Raw genomic sequence first — 19630 nt, forward strand, 5'->3', positions numbered from 1 at the left:
GGTTTCACACCCTTCCAGGGCAGCTGCCATTTAGTCCTCTTGTGTGATGAAGTTTTGAAATAGAAAGGTTATATAAATTTTCAGAGAAGCCACAAACAGCATCTTCATTTTAAATGATAACAAACAGGGTAGTAGTGATAAAAAAATACAACCGGTCTGTTTCTTCTAATGCGTTAAGTTCTTTTAAAAAAAAGTCTGTAAAAATATTTTGCACAACCTTCTATATCCATCCATTTATGATAAAAAGTCAAATACATACATGAAATAGGGTTTTATTTCTATACAGATATACTCGCAAGGCAATCAGTCCTCCTTGGCTGGCCTTTTTACCTCCAGATGCTCTGCTTTGCTGACATGACTGCAAGACATATAAAAATAAATGAAGTGACCCCATTATGATGGCTTAGTGTTTGATAAACCAGAATATGAAGACAGAGAGGAAGGCAGGGGTGGGAAGGGAGGAAATGCTATTCCATGCAATTGCAGATTCAAACAGAAATAGAGACAGATTCTTCATGAAAGTGTGATCAAACTGAAATGATCATACGAGAAAATTTAAGAGGTGTACCTTACTGTACTAGTATCACAAAATGGGAAAGCCCACCTAATCTGTACCACAAGCACAGAAAATTAGTTCAAGTCAACAGAGAATTTCATGATCATTTGCTCCTATATTCAAAGCAAAGTATCAGCATTCTCAGAAGCCATTCTCACCATTAAAATATGCAGAACTCTCCAAGAACAGAATACCAGCTTGAGAAAACCAACTCTGATTTAATGTAGCACAGCCAAGAAAATAGATAGAAAGGCTGTTGTGATGCTATAACTGTAAAGGATTCCTAGCTCTTTGTTGTGATAAGACTAAGATTCCATAGCCATCAAAAATAGTTATGGGGGTGGGAGGGAACTGCAAGCTATAATCAAGATAATTTAAAGCCCCAAATACTGCACCTAGATCGCTTCTGAAATATCTCGAGGATCCGGCTTTTAATTTTAACGCTCTCTATAGACTCAGTCAAGAAGGCTGCCCACAAAGTGAAGGTTGCTGGGATGAGGACCACCACCACACTCTAGTGGAACATTCCACAGGAATCCTTTTTAAAAACAGAACCCACTCAAACAAATGGGACCTGCCCAGGACAAGTTAACAGGAGATAAATCTATTTGCATAGATAAAAACGTTCAAAACTGGATATTGGGCCCATCATCATTGGCCCATCATCACCAACTATTATTCCATGGATTGGGTCCTAATTCCCACAAAGTGATATCTTCACCAGCATCACCATTCGAGGGTTTAAAAACTGGTCTGGAAAGACAACGTGGACATACTGCATTACTTGCCTTGCTGTGTCTCAAAGTTGCTTTGACTAAGGTCCATAGGGACAACACGTGGAGTGCATTGATTGCATTATAAAACACTAAATGTTTTGTCTGTCTGTCTGTCTGTCTGTCTGTCTGTCTCTCTCTCTCTCATGACACCACTTCGCAGGATGTGAGTGGAAACCTTTTACTTTGTGCTGGTTTTCAGCCAGGCTGTCTAAAATTACCATTTGTTTCCTTCAGAGCTAAAATAGTTCTTGGCATCCACCTGTCTTGAGAGACAATGGAGTGCACCTCTGGGGGTGAAGTCAAACCACTGCAATAGCAGCACCAAAGTGACCTCCCTAGGGCACAAGTCTGGGCAGTGTGCTTGAAGATCCTGGGCTGGGGTCTGCAGGGCATGGGGGGGGGTAGCTCCAGTGGGGGACACATCGTGCTCCTTCCAGGGTAATTTGTTCACCTTTGGTTCCCAACCTGTACTAATGTGCTCACCTGTGGCTCCTAGAAGCTGTCAGCATGCAACAACAGCCATAACCCAGGAAATGGCTTCAACTGACCAGCTAAACCAGGAAGCTAAAACTGTGTCTTTTTAAAACAAGGAATGGGAACCTCTGGTCCTGACGTCATATGCAGGGAACTCGATCGCACAGCTGATCCATGCAGAATGCAGGGTAGAACTCACTGCTGGACAGCAAGTACAGACTAGCATTTTAAAATTGTACAGACCAGTTCTGGTGCACTTTGAAGCAAGATATTTCATATCCTCAGCATACGGGATTAAAATTTACATTTGTCAAATGAAACTAACAATGGTGGATGAAGAAAGGGCTGCAATTAATTCATCAGGGATAGACAGCCACACATTCTGTAAGAGTTTATAAAAGAGAAAAGATCCCCTTGCCATCAACTCTTTAGGAATCTAAGCTGCTAACTAAAATATGAGACATTAAAGGAATTTGGCAGAATGACCTTGGGTGAAGGACAAGCGAATTTAATATGCAGGGCTTTGTCTTTGCTAGTGAAGTTTTAAATAGGCTTGAGCTAGCAAACATCCTCAGCTGAGTAAGCAATACTGCACTGTGTAGCTAAAGCAACTGCTCCGAGACAAAATGCCATCCTGCAAGCGATTAGACTGTTACTGGTGAGTGTCTATTGATCTCTCACCCACTGCACAGTGGAGCAGTGACAAGAGCAGTCTTGGCCCGAGCCTATCATGTCATACAGCAGGCATAACTTCCTGTTATTCTCTGCTTACTCCCACCCTCAGCTTCTCTTCCCTTCTCTTTGGTTACTGCTGGCCCCAACATGCTACAGTTTATGGGCACCCCCTGCAAAACAACCGAGCCACTAGCTGCTGATTCAGGGAGCGGGGAGAGAGGAGGAGGAGCAGCACAGAAGGCAGGAGAGAAAAACTGAGGAGTAGAAGAAGAGTTTGTAGAAACAGCCACCTCCTTGCAGATGAAAGCTGCCCCCCCCCCCATAGCAAGATTAGGACGTCTGGAGGACTGCTTGACAAGACCAGGTTTTCAGCACACAAGAGGCTTAGGGCAGTTCAAACATACACACCCTCAGGGTTCAAGCTGGACACCAGGGGGTTCTGAAGGTTTCGTGGATTGCCGAGGAACTGCTTGGCTGTGGCTCGGGGAGGAGAATCTGTGCTGGGCTCAAGTAGATCTAGGGAAAATAATCATGGTGACAGTTCAGTTAACCAAAAGTACAACAAAATAGCCCTGAATTTTCAGGAGCAGCACTTCGATACATATTTCCTTAAGCTCCGCCTTTCTGGAGTCATACCTCCTTACATTCCTCGGGTTTCTGAACTTTGGGTATATATATGTAACTGAACTTTATGCAATGCACTGGAGTTACATCTTTGGTTTTCTTCTCCACCCCCCCGTCCCCGCGCCATTTGTAGCATAATCAGTACATTGTAAGTACACACATTGCTCCCAATTCCTTAACCAGAATTAAGAGGTCAGGAGATGGCCATGTGATTCAAGTTCCCTCTCCTGTCCAGTACAAATAGGATGTTGAACCTGGTTTTGTATGGTAATGAATCTGAACATATGCAACTAAGCATTGCTTCCCCGTTTATCCCTCCCTCCCTTTCCTCTGTGATGAATTTCAGATTGCAAGCTGCTCAGGGCAGATACCTTCTCTCTTATGCTCTGTACAAACAAACAACAACAACCAATGTGTGCATAAACTCACGCTACAGCATTACCATGACCTGCTTCTACTGATTTGGCTGGCTGTGCAGCCATGGAAACACTGTTTGCCACACAACTAAACAACAGACTGTTGTCTCTCCCCCCCCAACCCCCCCCAATTATGGTAAACTTTAAAGCTGCTTAATTGGTCTGTGGCAATATGCTTTCTTCTGGCAAAGGATCTCAGACTTTTTAAGGCACCCTTCTCCCTCATCAGTGGTGCCCAACATGTGTCCTGTGCTGCCACTTCTGACCCACATTCGCAGTTGATATCTCTGCTATTTCATCCCAATTCAGCTTTCTCCAGCTGGAGAAATCACTGTATTGATCTCGTGGAGTACTAGTGGACTCAACTTCTGTGACCAGGCAGGCAGGCAGGAAGGCACCAGCATTTCCCATTGATTGATTTTGTGGAAGGCCACACCTTATGCCGACACCGCATCAGTGTGAAAAATCAGTAATAATTGTGTATTGGTGCAAAAAGAAAAACAACAACACCCAAGCCTGTTCCATACATGCACGCTGTCAACTTCAAGATTTTTCTTGGAAACTAGAAAAATTTATACCTGCGGTGGTGCTGCATTGTGCAGGTTATGCCAAGACAGACCCAGGGAACTACACTGCTGCAATTGCTGCCCACATTCCACAGCAAGAGCTTCAGCACAGGTGGGTCCCCCCCCCAAAACAAGAGCTGTATTCAGCTAAGTCTTACTCAGAATAGACCCACTGAAATTAATGAACCTAAGTTGGTAATATCTATTAGATCCAATGAGTCTGCCTTGAGAAGGGCAAGTGTTGAATATCACCCAGTTAGTTTCTCATTTAGGCTGGCCTATATGCAGCCGCTGCAAAGTTAAGGGAGGGCTAACATATCTTCAAAGACTAGGCTAGCTAGCTAAAATACCATAGGATGCTGGGCTTTGAGAATGCCAGATCTCAGTAGAACCCCTCTCTCTGCCCATGAAAGCTTACATCACAATAAATCTGTAGTATTTAAGATGTCACAATACTCTGTGTTGTTTTCCCCCTGAAGCTGAGATAGGCAACTAGCAGAACAGACCTCTAGTCCAGACCATTTCCCGGAGGCTGCCCACTCCGATACTATGTTAAAGGAAATATTCTTGAATAAGTGGGAAGGGGACCACATTTCAGTTGCCACCATCACTGCTGTAGTTGTGGACCTTTATAGTGCTTAACTGCTTGATGCTACCTTACCAACACAAGACAAATTCAAAACCTATATAATGCTTTTAGAAATCTACCCTGTTTAAGCTGTGTTGCACTTCTGGTAATATGTGGGAATCCAGAGTTTAACATGGAGCAAGTTCAACAATCAGAAATTGACTTTTTCCTTTCTTAAATAGTTGTGCTAAATGTTCCACTTAGAACTTCCAATTTTTCTTCACATTTCATTTTTAGGTATATTTTCAAAGGAAGCTGTATCCAGCACAGTGTTTGGATGCAAGATCCATACAGCAAAGTTCAAGCAGATGCCCAGTAAGCTATCCGCCTTCTCCCCCCCAACTGCTATTCCCTGCTACTGCAGTATAGATTTATGGAAAAGTTTGTATCTGCTGTCCATTTGTTTCTCCAGCCAGATAATTTTAAAGGGAGGCTTCAAAGAAAGCCACACCAATGCATTTCCATGGGCTGCTGATTGTTTGCTGATGTCACAACTAGAGGCCAGAAAACTGGGGATATTGACATTCCCTACCAGCTTACATGAGAGGAAGCACAGTAGGAGGCCTTAACTAAAGTGAGCTCTCCTGCCTCCCCTCTCCCCCCAACTTTGCCCACCCTTTGAGTTGTGTTCCAACCTCCGGTTCTCTGGTGAGCCAGCAGCTCAGAGCTGGTTTCATCCAGCTGGGGTTCCGCTTCTGATCTGGGCTGTGGGGAAGTCACCATGGCTCCTGTCTGCTGGATGAACTGCTGCAAGTTACACTGCCTCAGCTCCTTATTTAGGTCCTCCAGCTCTTGGTTCTGGGCCTGCAAGATATAGGAGGAACAGGCAGAGTGAACTTATCTTCATCTGAGATACGAAGCTGCAGAAGAAAGGCTTCTGATCCCACCCCAGCCTCCTCCAACTCGCTTCTCTCTGCTTCTTGAACATTCGCAGAAATCTACCAGAAACTACATGAGCTGACAGGAATAATATGGTAGGTGGCCAGATATTCATTCCTGGATGCTTACACATTCCAAAAGCTTCTTTATCATGAAGTCAGTATGTGCTGGCAATCTGGTGTGGGTCTGTGTGGTGGGTGTTGGGGGTGCAACTGAAGATCTATCCACCAGTTCTAGACAACTTGCTAGCAAAGTATCTAACTCCATACAATCTCAAGCACACCCCCACCCCACTTTTGCATTGCTCAGGTGGCCCATTTTCCTCTTCGCTAACAGAATGACAATATTTTATTTTCCTTCTGAATGTGGCTGAAGATGGAGACTGAAACATGAGAGCAAGATAACCCATGTATTCTGACCGTGCTATAAAGACTGAGGATAGACTGTGAAAAGCACAGACCTGCAGACAAACAATCTATCTGATTCTCGTAATGGCTCTTGTATGTTACGATAGTCTATTTATTTAGCTGTCAAGACAGTGAGCGTGCTGCTTAATTGCTCTCACTTCATTGTGCCCTGCCTGCAGCCAGGGGAAACAAACCCACAGATGTGCATGGGACTATTATTATTCTCACAGTTTGGAATTATTTTAATGGGTCCCCCACAAACCCATGCACAATCATGTCCTTATAATCAGAGTCTGACAGAGGCAAAAGAAAGAAAGGGGAAAAAGTACAGTACAGTACACAGCATTTCCTCTACTTGGCCATAAGATGGCACCAAAGTCTAGTCAATAATTAAACAAGAACCAGGAGAAGACTCGGGACTATTACTGCTGCTTACTTTTGCTTAAAGCAAAGAACAGAAAAGAAGCAACAGCTGCTTGTGTTTTGAAGATGCACATAATTAACATGCTGCTATAACACCTTCAAATACAGATTTCTAATAGCTAAATTAAACTAGACGCAAACACGAGGATACAATACTTTGCTTTCCCCGGCAATGTTCCTGAGCAAAATCACAGTTCTAAGCCTCCCTCCTCCAAAGGCAAATAATTCTGCTTGTGTTGCTGCTGCTGCAACGGAAGTGACTAAGCTGGGTGAAACACACCTGATGTATTGAATGACATGCCTGCAGTGCAAGCAGGAAAAATCAGAGAAGTGATTCATGCAGGGATACAGCAGGTTGGCTCTGCTGTGGGTGGGTGCTTTGGGCTCACAGACGATTAATTTTTATTTCATTTTTATTTTTTTTGCCACACAGTAGTGTGCTTGGTGCACAGCTTGCATACCCTCTATCATTTCTCTAATGAAAATAAGGATGTCCCACTCCATAATGATAAATTCTACTATTTATACCCCATACATCTCACTGGGTTGCCCCCAGCTGCTCTGGGTGGCTTCCAACATATATAAAAACAAAACAAAACATTAAACATTAAAAAAACCCTTCCCAATATGGGATTGCCTTCAGACAGCTCAGGGGTTGTACCCCTCCAACCTTTCTCCAATGAAAATAGGGACGTCCGAAGGAAAAGCAGGACATTCCAGGATCAAATCAGAAACTGGGACGGCTTCTCTAAATCAGCGACGTCCCTAGAAAATAGGGACGCTTGGAGGGTATGGAGTTTGGGGATTACTCTACAAATACAGTGGTAGCTGGTTTGATGTTGGCAAACAAGTAGCCTTTACCATTATTTAATGGTTTTATTTCTACATTTGTTCCAAAACAATGTTCCCTTTACTGTAGGATGCTTTCAGGGTTAGATTACATGCAAATGACCATTTTGCACACTCAAAGTGTGCACACACACATGCCCACAAATATAATTCCTATGTAAACCAACACATCACAGTACTATGCCTGAAGGACTGCACACCTCATAATCAGGTTCAACTCATGTCTGGAAGAGTTGCAGTATAACTTTATTAGGCCCATTCTATCCATTCAAGCACAAAACAGCTTTAATTCCTTTGGGTTTGATGATCTTGCAAGATGCTAACCTCCCTGGTTCCATCCCAGCTAAACCACATAATAATCCTCATGGGAAGAGTCCTCAACTAAGTTCAACAGAAACAACCAAGAGCTTAGTGCCCCGTCAAAGAACATACAACATTGTGCAAGATCATTTCCATTTGGTTGATGTAACAGCTACACATTCTACTGCCACCTGCCAGGTTTATAACTCAATAGATTCCAGAACTCACCTAATCTACTGCTAAACGCCTGGAAGGGTAGAATTCTAAGGAAGCCCAAGGCTGCAAAGGAGACCCCAACAGTTTTCCTGTAGAATTTTGTCTTATGGGGATGTACTTTTTTTTTTGCAACTAGACCTAGAATCCTAGTCTAACAGATATACTATTAGCTGCATCCTTATTCTGCGCCCAAGTAATTTAAATTGCAAAATAAGTAAAAATAATGTTCAATTGCATTCTGAAAAACATTTAGAGGCCTAAAAACATGGGTATGCAATCATGCATCATGGAAGGCAACCGCCCATCCAGGGATCCCCTCAGCAAAGAACATTATTGTGAAGTGCATACCTGAAGGCTTTGCTCTGCTTCCTCCAAGGCCTTCCCCACAGTTTCCAAGCTGCTCTCCAGGTGGGCACTCTGCTTGGCCTTAGCTTCCAGATCCCTTTTCATTTTAGCTGCCATTTCTTCTAGTTCAGTAGGGCTCTGCCTCGGGGCTTCCTTTGCCCTCTTGGCCCTCTCGGAAATCTCCCACTGAATTTCTCTCTCCAAGGCCTCCGTTTTCACCATAAGCTCATGTATTTTTTGCGTGTACTCCTCCATGGTGGCCCGCAGGGTGTGGACTTTCTCCTGGCGCTCCCTTTCGCACTCCTTCTCTGAGCGCAGTTCACTCTGCCAAAACCCTTCCTCACCCAGCTCACTCTCGTTTTGCCGAATCAGCTGCTCCAGGTGCAGGATCTCGTCCTCCTGGCAGGAGCCTCTGTTGAATTCCCAGTGCCGGAGGTCCATTTCCAAGGCATCCCCCTGCATCTCCAGGGAGTAGAGATGCTCCTGTTGGTGCAGTATGGTCTTGAACAGTTCCTCTTTGGAAAGCAGGCCCCCACTAGCACCTTCCCTCCAGCCCACGCTGTCCTTCTTGTGTTGCTTCAGCTTGTTCTTGGCATGCAGGTCACCGGAGGCCATAGGGCCCAGGTTGAAGGTTAAGGATTTTTTGGGCTGCCTGGGCCTGGGCACGTCTGTGCCGACCGGCCTGGGTTTGATGGGCAAGCTAGCCCTGACAAACGTCCTCTCGGGGACCTGGGGAGCACTGTCTGAAGAAGGTCTCTCGGTGAGGCTGGGGCCTGTGCGCTGCAATATGAATTGCACGTCATTGGCATACTGTCCGCACTTGGCCATGGACTCCACAGGGCATTCATGTGGGAGAAGCTGCCTCTCTTTCTCACGTAGTCTTTGGATGAGAACATAGCGACCTGTTTGACCTGAGAAGAGGGACAGGTGTAAGTGAGGAGCATTTCTTCACTACAGAAACACCAATAACCCTTCCTGCCCTGTTCCAACTGCATCACGCTCACATTCCACCCTAATATCCCTCTCACAAGTACAAGTCCATTACACCAGAAGGCTGGATGTTTTTGGGGTGGGTGGACGCTGATAATTTATGAAAACTGATAGATCTGTCAACAAATTAAACAATAGGCAGTCTTGCCAGTGACCCTCAGCCCACACAGCTCCCATTCCAAGTTGGGCCACATGTTTTTAGCTCAACATTTGACATGGAAATTCCATCCTTGAGAACTAGGTTTACCCTACCGCTCCATCAGAAAGCAGTTCTGGTTTAGAAGGTGGCTTGGACATTCACACCAATTTATCTTCTTATAACTCAAGGTTAGGCATGAACTTAATCATTTACACCTTAATGTTTACACCCACTAGGAGAGGAAATAGGATGCATTCCAAATGCAGCAGTTCCACCTCCATTTGTACCCTGAGCTAGGATTTGAGCTTCATTTCCACACATGACAAGCTAGCAACATGCTTAAACCTCTTGCTGAAATAGACTCCTTTGGGAGTGATGGGGAATATGTGCCTTTTGGGGAGTGTGGGCAGGATTCGGCTAAGTGGCCGAGCCTCACTTCTTCACTCTGGAGGGTTGGAGAAAACCCCAGAACAGTGGGAAGGGGGAACAGGTGCTATGTGAATGGACCCCTTTCCCCATTTCATAGCCCTTTTACTGCAACACTGAATCCCATACCCTGTGTTGATCACCTTTCAAAAATCATGAAACAACCAGTTCCACAAGTCCTCCTCTTTGACCCTGTCAATAGGTCCCCAGACAAGGAAGCAATTAGCTTTCTCCCGGCAGCTGAAAGGCTGATGACACCAGGTGGCTGGAAAACTTCTTCAGACTTTTCCTTGGACAATTGGTGCAGCCCAATTTAGTGCTTAGAGCTATCTGAGAAGTTAACCCATGCTGTCAGGTAGGCAAAGGGTCAGTCTCAACCAGAGGTGTTTTGACACTGTTTGGTTCCTACTCATAGCATTTTTTAATCCGTTGAGGGAATGTAACCACCAAATTCTCAGAAGGGTTTTTGGAGAGATGCTTTATGTTGAGGAGCATCATATCTGTGGATTCTATCTAGTTGGAACTCCCTGACCATCCTTGCTCAGGGTATTTGCAAATAATTCAATGTGAGACCTTTAACTGTTTACCGTATTTTTCGGACTATTGGACGCACCGGTCCATAGGACGCACCTAGATTGGGGGGGGGGGGAAATAAAGGCAAAAAAAAATTATCCCCCGCCAGGCGCGGGGCTGGGGCGGGGAAGCCCGAGCTTCCCCCTCCCCCAGAACGGGACCCAGAGCCATGCCGAAGCTGTACGCAGCTTTGGCATCGCTCTGGGAGCTTGCGGGGCTGGGGGAGGAGGAAGCCTTCCGCCAGCCTCCAAACCATGTCGGGAGACAGCGGGATGGCGCGCTGCGCCTCTCCCGTTGTCCCCCGAGTTTGCGGGGCTGAGCCAGCCTTCTAACTAAGTCGGGGGACAGCGGGAAGGGCGCGCTGCGCCCCTGCCGCTGTCTCCCGAGTTTGCGGGGCTGGCGACGGGGAGGAGCAGGCTTCTCCCCCCGCCAGCCTTCTAACCAAGTCGGGGGACAGTGGGAATGGCGCGCTGCGCCTCTCCCACTGTCTCCCGAGTTTGCGGGGCTGGCGACGGGGAGGAGCAGGCTCCCCCCCCCAGCCTTCTAACCAAGTCGGGGGAGAGCGGGAAGGGCGCGCTGCGCCTCTCCCGCTGTCCCCCGAGCTTGTGGGGCTGGCGGTGGGGCTCTCCTGAAGCCTGGAGGTTGTGGGGCTGGTGGGGGGGAGAAGCAGGCTTGCTTCTCCCACCCCCAGCCTCCAGATCAGGTCGGGGAATAGCGGGATGGCGGAGCGCTGCCATCCCGCTATTCCCCGACCTGATCTGGAGGTTGTGGGGCTGGTGGGGGGGAGAAGCAGGCTTGCTTCTCCCTCCCCCAGCCTCAAGATCAGGTCAGGGAATAGCGGGATGGCGGAGCGCTGCCATCCCGCTATTCCCCGACCTGATCTGGAGGTTGTGGGGATGGTGGGGGGGGGAGAAGCAGGCTTGCTTCTCCCACCCCCAGCCTCCAGATCAGGTCGTGGAATAGCGGGATGGCGGAGCGCTGCCATCCCGCTATTCACCGACCTGATCTGGAGGTTGTGGGGATGGTGGGGGGGAGAAGCAGGCTTGCTTCTCCCACCCCCAGCCTCCAGATCAGGTCGTGGAATAGCGGGATGGCGGAGCGCTGCCATCCCGCTATTCCCCGACCTGATCTGGAGGTTGTGGGGATGGTGGGGGGGAGAAGCAGGCTTGCTTCTCCCACCCCCAGCCTCCAGATCAGGTCGTGGAATAGCGGGATGGCGGAGCGCTGCCATCCCGCTATTCCCCGACCTGATCTGGAGGTTGTGGGGATGGTGGGGGGGGGGAGAAGCAGGCTTGCTTCTCCCACCCCCAGCCTCCAGATCAGGTCGGGGAATAGCGGGATGGCGGAGCGCTGCCATCCCGCTATTCCCCGACCTGATCTGGAGGTTGTGGGGATGGTGGGGGGGGGGGAGAAGCAGGCTTGCTTCTCCCCCCGCCAGCCTCCAGATCAGGTCGGGGAATAGCGGGGTGGCGGCTCTGCGCCTCCCCGCTGTCCCCAGCTTTTGGGTGCAGGCTGCTGCCCGCAAGCCTTGCGAGCCCGCGGGACATCCCGCCGGGCTTGCAAGACTTGGGATAGCTTCCTGAAGCCTGGAGAGCGAGAGGGGTCGGTGCGCACGGACCCCTCTCGCTCTCCAGGCTTCAGCAAAAGCCTGCATTCGCACCATAGGACGCACCCAGATTTCCCCTTCATTTTTGGAGGGGAAAAAGTGCGTCCTATAGTGCGAAAAATACGGTATTTCACTGTTAGCTTTGTCATTTGTTATACATTTTTTTAGGAGAACCAGAAAGGGTTCTTTATCTTCTCCCACACTTGCTATATTGCCTCCCAAGGCCTCCTCTCCTCTCCACAATCTGACATTTTAATGCACACACTTAGTATCTGGAATGACTTTGGAAGATTTATTTCAAATTCCATTAACATTTTTTCTGGCTGCAGTTCTTGGGAGCATTTTCATGCAGGAACCTAAACCCTTTTAGGCAAAGTTATCATTAGCAAGATTTTGTGAGCTCCAACAGCTTCCAGTAGTGAGTCAATAAGCTGCTAGCCCACAAGGTTTTTGCCTTAAAAGCCCTGATGATTCCTTACCAGCTCATGGAGTACTTACATAAGCTGAAACTGAAACCCTATCTTGCAGAGTCAGGACACAAGTACCCCTAAATCTAGTTAAAGGGCAAAAGTGGAGGCTAATACAAGCTTCACTTGCTGTTCCTAGCACATTTCCGCATCACAAAACACAGCGTAAGCCTGAGTACTGATCTGCCCAGAAAACAGTTAAGGGGGAAACAAACACGCAGCTCTGAGTCATCCTTGTATGTTGCAAATGTAAATCAAGGTTGTGCTCTGACCATGTGAAATGCAGTATGACTGTTGAACGTGGGAGGTGGCAAACAATACCCAAGCCTCTTGTATATGGCAGAAGGCTTCACGAACAAACACCAGAGCTGCCCAATCACTACTTTAGTGCATCACTCATTATCTACTCGGGAAAATGTGTTATGGGAATTGAAAGCCAATTGTCTCACAAAGGACTTAAAAAGGCGTATGAGGATAAATGAAACGCAGAACATCCTACTGTGCAGAAATAGCAGCCCAACTACAATTTGAGGGAAAGGGGCATCAGATAGCATTTGTCCTCACTAGCAACTTGCACACGCACACACACTTCATAAATTCCTCAAGCACATGCAGAACATTTCAGGAAAAGGCAGAGATTTCTCTTCTTTGCACTGAGTTATAGGGAAAGTTAAGAAAGAGCAGGAATTTGCAAGGGAGTACCCATATGAGAGACTGGCTCTTTAAATCTCCCCCAACTCATTTCCCCCTTCCATGTATCCTCTGACAGTTTTTATTTGTTGTATGCTCCTGCAGTGCAACTCCCCCCTCTCCCCAGAATTAGAAGTAAGTGCCAGGGGTCAGCAACCTTTTTCAGCCATGGGCTGGTCCACTGTCCCTCAGACCTTGCGGTGGGCCAGACTATATTTTTTGGGGGGAAATGAATGAATTCCTATGTCCCACAAATAACCCAGAGATGCATTTTAAATAAAAGGACACATTCTAGTCCTGTAAAAACACGCTGATTCCCGGACCGTCCGTGGGCCGGATTGAGAAGGTGATTGGGACACATCCGGCCCCCGGGCCTTAGGTTGCCTACCACTGAGTAAGCCCATTTCAGGTGGAGGCTGCTTAGGAGGAACTGGTAGTGGAGAAGTGGCCAGAAGGGGTAAGCTACTCTTAATCAACCCCCTCACCATCCAAAAGCCTCTTCTACACCTGCATTAGTTCAGCAAATGTGGTTTTGGAAGTGCGAGTTTGCTGAACAAGGTATAAGCAGTGACAATATGAAGCGCTTTAATAGCTTCATTAGTGATTGTAGTGGAGCCAGCTGTCTGTCCCTATTTCCCCCTTACCCCAGTGCAAACTTGTATCCTATCCCCCTTTACCTGTATTTCTTCCTCCCCTCATACACCAAGCCCACTAGCTTCCCCAAATTAACCCAAGAGTGCTTAGAAGTAAAAAAATATATATGCAAAAATACAAGAGGGAAGGGGTGAGTGAGGAAAATGGAGGGAAGGTATTTTTTCAGTTGTAGCAACAGCATAAATCTGGGAAACAAGCCTACCTGTATGCCCAGACACACAAATGATTTTCACACAAAGCTTTGTAATATCCCTTCTATAAAAAAATAAAAAAAATGAACGTGATGCCAAAAAAGGTAGCTGGAAGCTATGCATATCAAACATGGCAACATTCATGTATCTCCCATGTATTAGAAAATAATGGCCATCCTTACTAACATAAGCTACATTAACTTCATTTGATCTTGCTTCCAATGAAACTTGTAAAGGATTAAACTGCAAGCTTACTTTTAGACCAAGCAAGTGTAACGATTACTTACCAATGGCACGTGCCAATGCTATGACAACCTCCTGGCATGTGGTCTGTTCGGAGACACCGCATACAACCCGCTGGACACCATCCACCCAGACCTTTAGCTCCATCACCAAAACAGTGGATTAAACTTTCTGGATCATTGCAGTAGGTCTTCCCTGCAGAGATGTTTTAAAGAAAGAGGAGTTTAAGCTTGCTGTCTGATTTCATTTTCACATACAGATTGTTTCAAGAGCAAAAATGCTAATTGGCTGACATTCAAGGAAGTTCTGAGGTGTCTATACCTCTTTTTCCCACCCCTCCAATTTCTAGCCCATCTGCTCCAACAGACGGTTCTAGGTTTTCTTAGAAAAAGCTTCTGGCTCAAAAAGAAATTGCAAACAATTCCCTCCCCCCTTTTTTTCAGTTTCACAGCTTCCTAGATCTTCTATCCCATCTCTCCAAAATAAAATACGACAATTAGGACAATTCAGAATGCAGATGTGACATTTCACCACTCCAGATAGGTCAGCAATAGCCCCCTGCTAATCACGAACTTCAGAAACCAATAAATTTATGTAGCTAACTACAGTTTATCCTGTTCATGTTTCTGCTTGAGTTCCCAAAGACGGACTGTATGGGGTAGCTTGCATGAATGAAGAGTAACAGGAGTCTAAAGCATAGTTCTGTTTTATAATAGGGTTGCCATATTTCAAAAAGTGAAAATCTGGACACAAATGTTGTTGAGCTTAGCATTGCAACAACAATCCTAACACATTGCCTAGATGTAGCCAACCAGCATGAGAGAACTTAGATGAGATCAGAGATGGTGCTCATTTTAAGACTGTGCGGGACATAAGAGGGTAGAACTGCTACCAGAGCATCCATAAGAAATCATACAAACATATGCATATAGTAAATTCGCCTTCTATCTGCTTTAGCTAATATTCAGATAAGCAAAGTCTGCAATCATATGATAAGCCGCAGCATATAAAGCAGTGAAGTCATACAGTTTGAATCATATGAATAGAAATACAGATCTGCATTAGGCCAGGTGTCATTAATGGACTAAAACAGGTTCCTGGAGATAATAGGTTAGGCTAACCGGCTAAGAGATTAGTGAAAATTGCTTTGCCCTTTTCAAAAATTGCCTGACTGAAGTGGTATGTTGCACACACATTAATCAGCTCCTGTTCCTTCTACTTCTCACTTCATCAACATGATGAAGTCCTTTTCAGAGTTATTCAAGATACATCACTTAAGTCTTTAGAGAAGCATAGTTCTGTTTATCAGGATTCCAGATAAATCAGAGGATAACTACATTTACTGTTGTAATTCCGACATGAAACTTAAATGGAGATAAATATTAACATTTGGGTAAGTCAGAGAACAAGCTATTTTATTTTAAAAGCATTTTGGAAATTGTATGTTTGTATGTTTAACCCAAAGTCTCTCCAAGTCACTTTTCCTCATTTTTTAGTGGTGTGCAACAAGCCTGAAGAATGCAACTGGCAATGCTTCAGCAGCCCAGATACCAGAGAACAAGAATGCTGCAAGTTAAATATTAAACAGCGCTAATCTGGTGTTAATCAGCTGCCTACCAGAACTATGAAAAGAATGAAGGGTTGTGGCTTCCTGGCTGGATATCAGCCTCTTGGATTCCAGCCCTTCTTACAAAGTCACCTTTGGCCGACAATGCCACACCTGAAAAATGTTCTTTTCTCCCAGCCAGAGTGAAGTGCAAAAGTACATCACCCGGAAAAAGGAAAAGAAAAGAACACCCACCCAATAATATCGCTACAACATGCCAAAGAGCAGGTTAGTTTTGACATTGTTAGTGGTGCGTTTCAGATTTCTCAACTCACACGTAAGATTTACATGGAGTTCTCCCTATAGTTCTAAGAGAAAAACATTAACCATTTCAGGCACTGTTGAACAGAACAGTAGAACAAAAGAATATGAGAAAAGGAGGATCAACCATAACTTTTTTTTCAGCCCAGCACAACCCCATTTCATACATACATTCTCATGAATCATGAAAATAAAACTTCTTATTTTGATTTTAAGATTACACCACAACCCACGCTGGGGCTCTTCTCTTACCTTGACACAAGAATCTCTGGGACTGCTAACTGTTGAGAGCTTGTCACCTTTTGCTGCATGGGGCAGGCGGGGGATGGGGACGGGGACGACGACGACTCCCTGATAGTCCACATTCAGAACTCAATGAGTCTGGCAATTGAATATGACTTCAACACTAGTAATATACAGTGCCCTCTACCATACTTGAAGGCAGAGACCTAACTTTGGTAGGGCAAAGGGGAAGTTGCATGGCACACAGTGCTGTTTTCCTAGCACCTCATTACTGTTCCCCAGCATGTTGTCTGAGGTGATTGCCTCACTCAACTTAATAAGAGGGTTGGCCCCAAGCAAAGATTCAGTGCAGTGGGACACACAGCAACTAACCTCAGCCCACCAGGGTCTGGCTTGGATCTGCTTCTACAGCAATGGGCATGGGTAGGTAGGGTCAGGTAGGGCCGCTAGATCCAAGCCATGAGACATCACTGTGTCTCGGTGATTTGGCGCTCCACCACTGGACCACAGAACATGTGCTCAGCACCTGCTACTATCATCAAACTGAAAACCCTAAAATTATAGCCCATCCACATTGGCAACAAATTGCTAGAGAGTTTCAAGCAAAACATGAAGCAGGCATATGTTCTCACATCTAAGTTTTCCACAAATATGTAAACTAAACATTTCAGGAATGTTCTGTTTTTAAAAGTGTAATGCTTATATGCAGTAATTATTGAACTAATTTTTTTTTTTTTGGTAGAGATTTCCAGTATAAACACATCCCTGCCAACATTTCACTGATGAAAACTCCTGCATATTAAAGGGTGGGGCTAGGGGCTAAGTCCAGCAGTGTGGCTGGGAGACAAATGGTACATGCAAACTCCAGATGACAAAAGCAGCAAGGCAAGCCAGATACAACAAGGCAAGAAAAAGGCACGTATACTGTACTGCATTTATACTATTTAGATAGGACATACAAGTAGTCTCCATTTCCCCTGTCTTCCCCGTTCCACACCCCTGCAAGCTTCAGCTGCCATTCTGACTGGCTCATCTTTTCTAACAGTTGCTATTTCATTCTCTGTCCCTCCACCTCTTCCAGGTGCAGATATTTTCCAATCTCAGCAGGCCAGGAGAACAAAACAGACACATCTAATCTGCATTTAGTGCTGCACCTTTGAGTAGAAAGTATCAGATGAAAAGGGCGGAAATCATTTTAATATAAAAGAATACATTTTATGTCAGTTTCTCTGCCTGCATCCGTAAAAAAAAAAAGAAAATAAATTATGATTTCTCAACAAGAATGTTTTAGTCACTAATGGGGATTTCCATTCAATCCAATTGCCTTTGATGAAGGGCAAGTTTATATATATATATATATATATATATATATATATATATATATATATATATATATGGAAGGCAGCCGTTATTTCTTCATCAGATTAAAAAACAATCCAGGAAGCAAATGCAACACAGATGCTGAAGTGATTGATCCTGTTCCAGAAACAGATGTAACTTAGAAATATTTCCATCAGTAATATTGAACTGATATTGTTTGATCTTGGTACATGCTCAGTTATAAATATTGAAAGTAGCTTCCGTTCATATTAAGCTCTTGTATCACAGAATTAAATACCAAATTACTAGAAGGACTTGAAAGGGAGTGATTATTCATAATTTATTGTTCATGGTGGCATGTCAAAACCCAATCCTGGTCTAAAATTCAGCACATAGCAGCAGCTGGCACAAACACAACTGGCTCAGCAGGGCTCAACATGACTGAAGTCATCATGGGATGACTTGCAGACATCTGCCAAGGTCTGAGAGAGTTGTGTAAATGGCCCCTAATCAACAAACTTTATTTGATTATCTCTAGTTGTTGTGTTATATATAAAAACATGCTACAAAAAGAAGGAACCAGTTCACATTTCTCCAAACCTTCATCAATTCATCACAGCTATTTCTTTTTGAAACTCAAGTCCTAGTCCTGGAAACTTCTTATGTTGGAATTTTAAGATTTTAGGTCTTTCATAATTTTGTTTTCTGCTAGGTTACTGTTTAAGAGCACTGTGCTTGAAGGCAGCTCACTTATCTGGACTTTTCCAACAAAACACATAGAATTATAGAATCACAGAACCATAGAACTGTACATTTGGAAGGGGCCCCATGGGTCATCTACTCCCATGTTGTTTTTGCTGTGTTTGCAGCACTGAAGTGACCCCTCTGGGTTGCGAGCATGGACAGTGTATATGGAGGTCCTGGGCTGCCTCACTAATGTGATCCAAAGGAAAGCAGAGCAATATGTTTGGCACCAGCTTGGCTGCAGGAGTTGCCAGAAGGAGGCATACAAGACATCGTCCAACCACCTTAGGGACTCCACTCCAGATTTGTGTAAGGTTTGCTTCTTAGCCTTTTCTTCTCCTGAAGATGTTCCACAATAAGGCAGTGGGTACAGATTGTTCCCCAGGATTTGCTCCCAAAGCCTTTCTCATGAATGAGTATAGCCACAAGGCAGCAGAAGTTTAGGATCAGAGTTTTCCTTCTCCTAGGCAGGCTACCTTCCCAGGCTGATGAGCCCCATCTGCCCCTCATTTCCCTGTGCAGCGTGTACAGAAACCGCCTTCTTGACCATTGGACCCACTATCGGGTCTCATCTGCTTAATCTGCTGGAGCCTGTCTTCGCATGCAGGGGATAGAAAAGTCCCTAAAATACCGAGGGAAATACCCATTGGCTACCCTCACCTGGTCAAAACTGTTACCTGGGGTGTGGCCACTGTTGCAGACTGACAGCTTCTAGGAGCCACAGATCACAGGGACCTGGTGGGCAAACTACCCAGAAGAAGCACGACATGCCCCACCAGAGATACCGCCCCTCCCCTAACACCCCATACAGTCATACCTCAAGTTGAACTCGCTTCAGGTTGAGCGTTTTCAAGTTATGCTCCGTGGCGACCCAGAAGTAAAGAAACGCGTTACTTCTAGGTTTCGCCGCTCGTGCCTGCGCAGACGCTCAAAATGACGTCATGCGCATGCGCGGAAGTGGCGAATCATGACCTTCGCACGTGCAGACGCAGGTTGCGTTCACTTCAGGATGCGAACGGGGCTCCGGAACGGATCCCGTTCCCATCCAGAGGTACCACTGTACTGCAATCCAGGAATCTCAGCTAAAGCATCCATGACAGATGGCCATTCAACATTTTGCTTCAAAACTTCCAATGAAGGAGAGTCCATAACCTCCTGAGGGAAAGTTCTTTCTGATGTTTAGTCGTAAGGAAATTTAGATGGTTCTGAATGTAAAACTGCTTATTGTTGAAAAATGCTTCTTTGTGGATCTGTCTTATTCATAGGAGCAAGCATGCAACATCAGCAAAGAGCCGCACAACCTTATTCACTTGCAGACTCTCCAGGCAAGAGAAATACTACTT

At 45.5% G+C, this 19630-nt stretch overlaps 1 protein-coding gene across 12 annotated transcripts in view; it reads right to left on the bottom strand.

Moving 5' to 3' along the window:
- Nucleotides 1-256: 256 nt before the first annotated feature.
- Nucleotides 257-19630, bottom strand: part of RASSF7 (Ras association domain family member 7) — an 89627-nt gene continuing 70253 nt past the window's right edge. For 10 of the 12 annotated variants that reach the window (XM_081168416.1, XM_081168412.1, XM_081168408.1 and 7 more), the window contains 5 exons: nt 14158-14308; nt 8138-9045; nt 5351-5519; nt 2890-2997; nt 257-358 (listed from right to left, as the gene is read on the bottom strand). In XM_081168416.1, coding sequence (XP_081024542.1) covers nt 327-358; nt 2890-2997; nt 5351-5519; nt 8138-9045; nt 14158-14260 — 1320 coding nt within the window. In that variant the 5' untranslated portion in view covers nt 14261-14308 and the 3' untranslated portion in view covers nt 257-326. Of the gene's footprint in view, nt 359-2889; nt 2998-5330; nt 5520-8137; nt 9046-14157; nt 14309-19630 lie in introns of all 12 variants that reach the window. The other 2 variants (XM_081168410.1, XM_081168411.1) reach the window with 2 other exon arrangements.

Source organism: Podarcis bocagei, assembly GCF_964188305.1.
Source record: "Podarcis bocagei genome assembly, chromosome: 1".
NCBI classification, from domain to species: domain Eukaryota; kingdom Metazoa; phylum Chordata; class Lepidosauria; order Squamata; family Lacertidae; genus Podarcis; species Podarcis bocagei.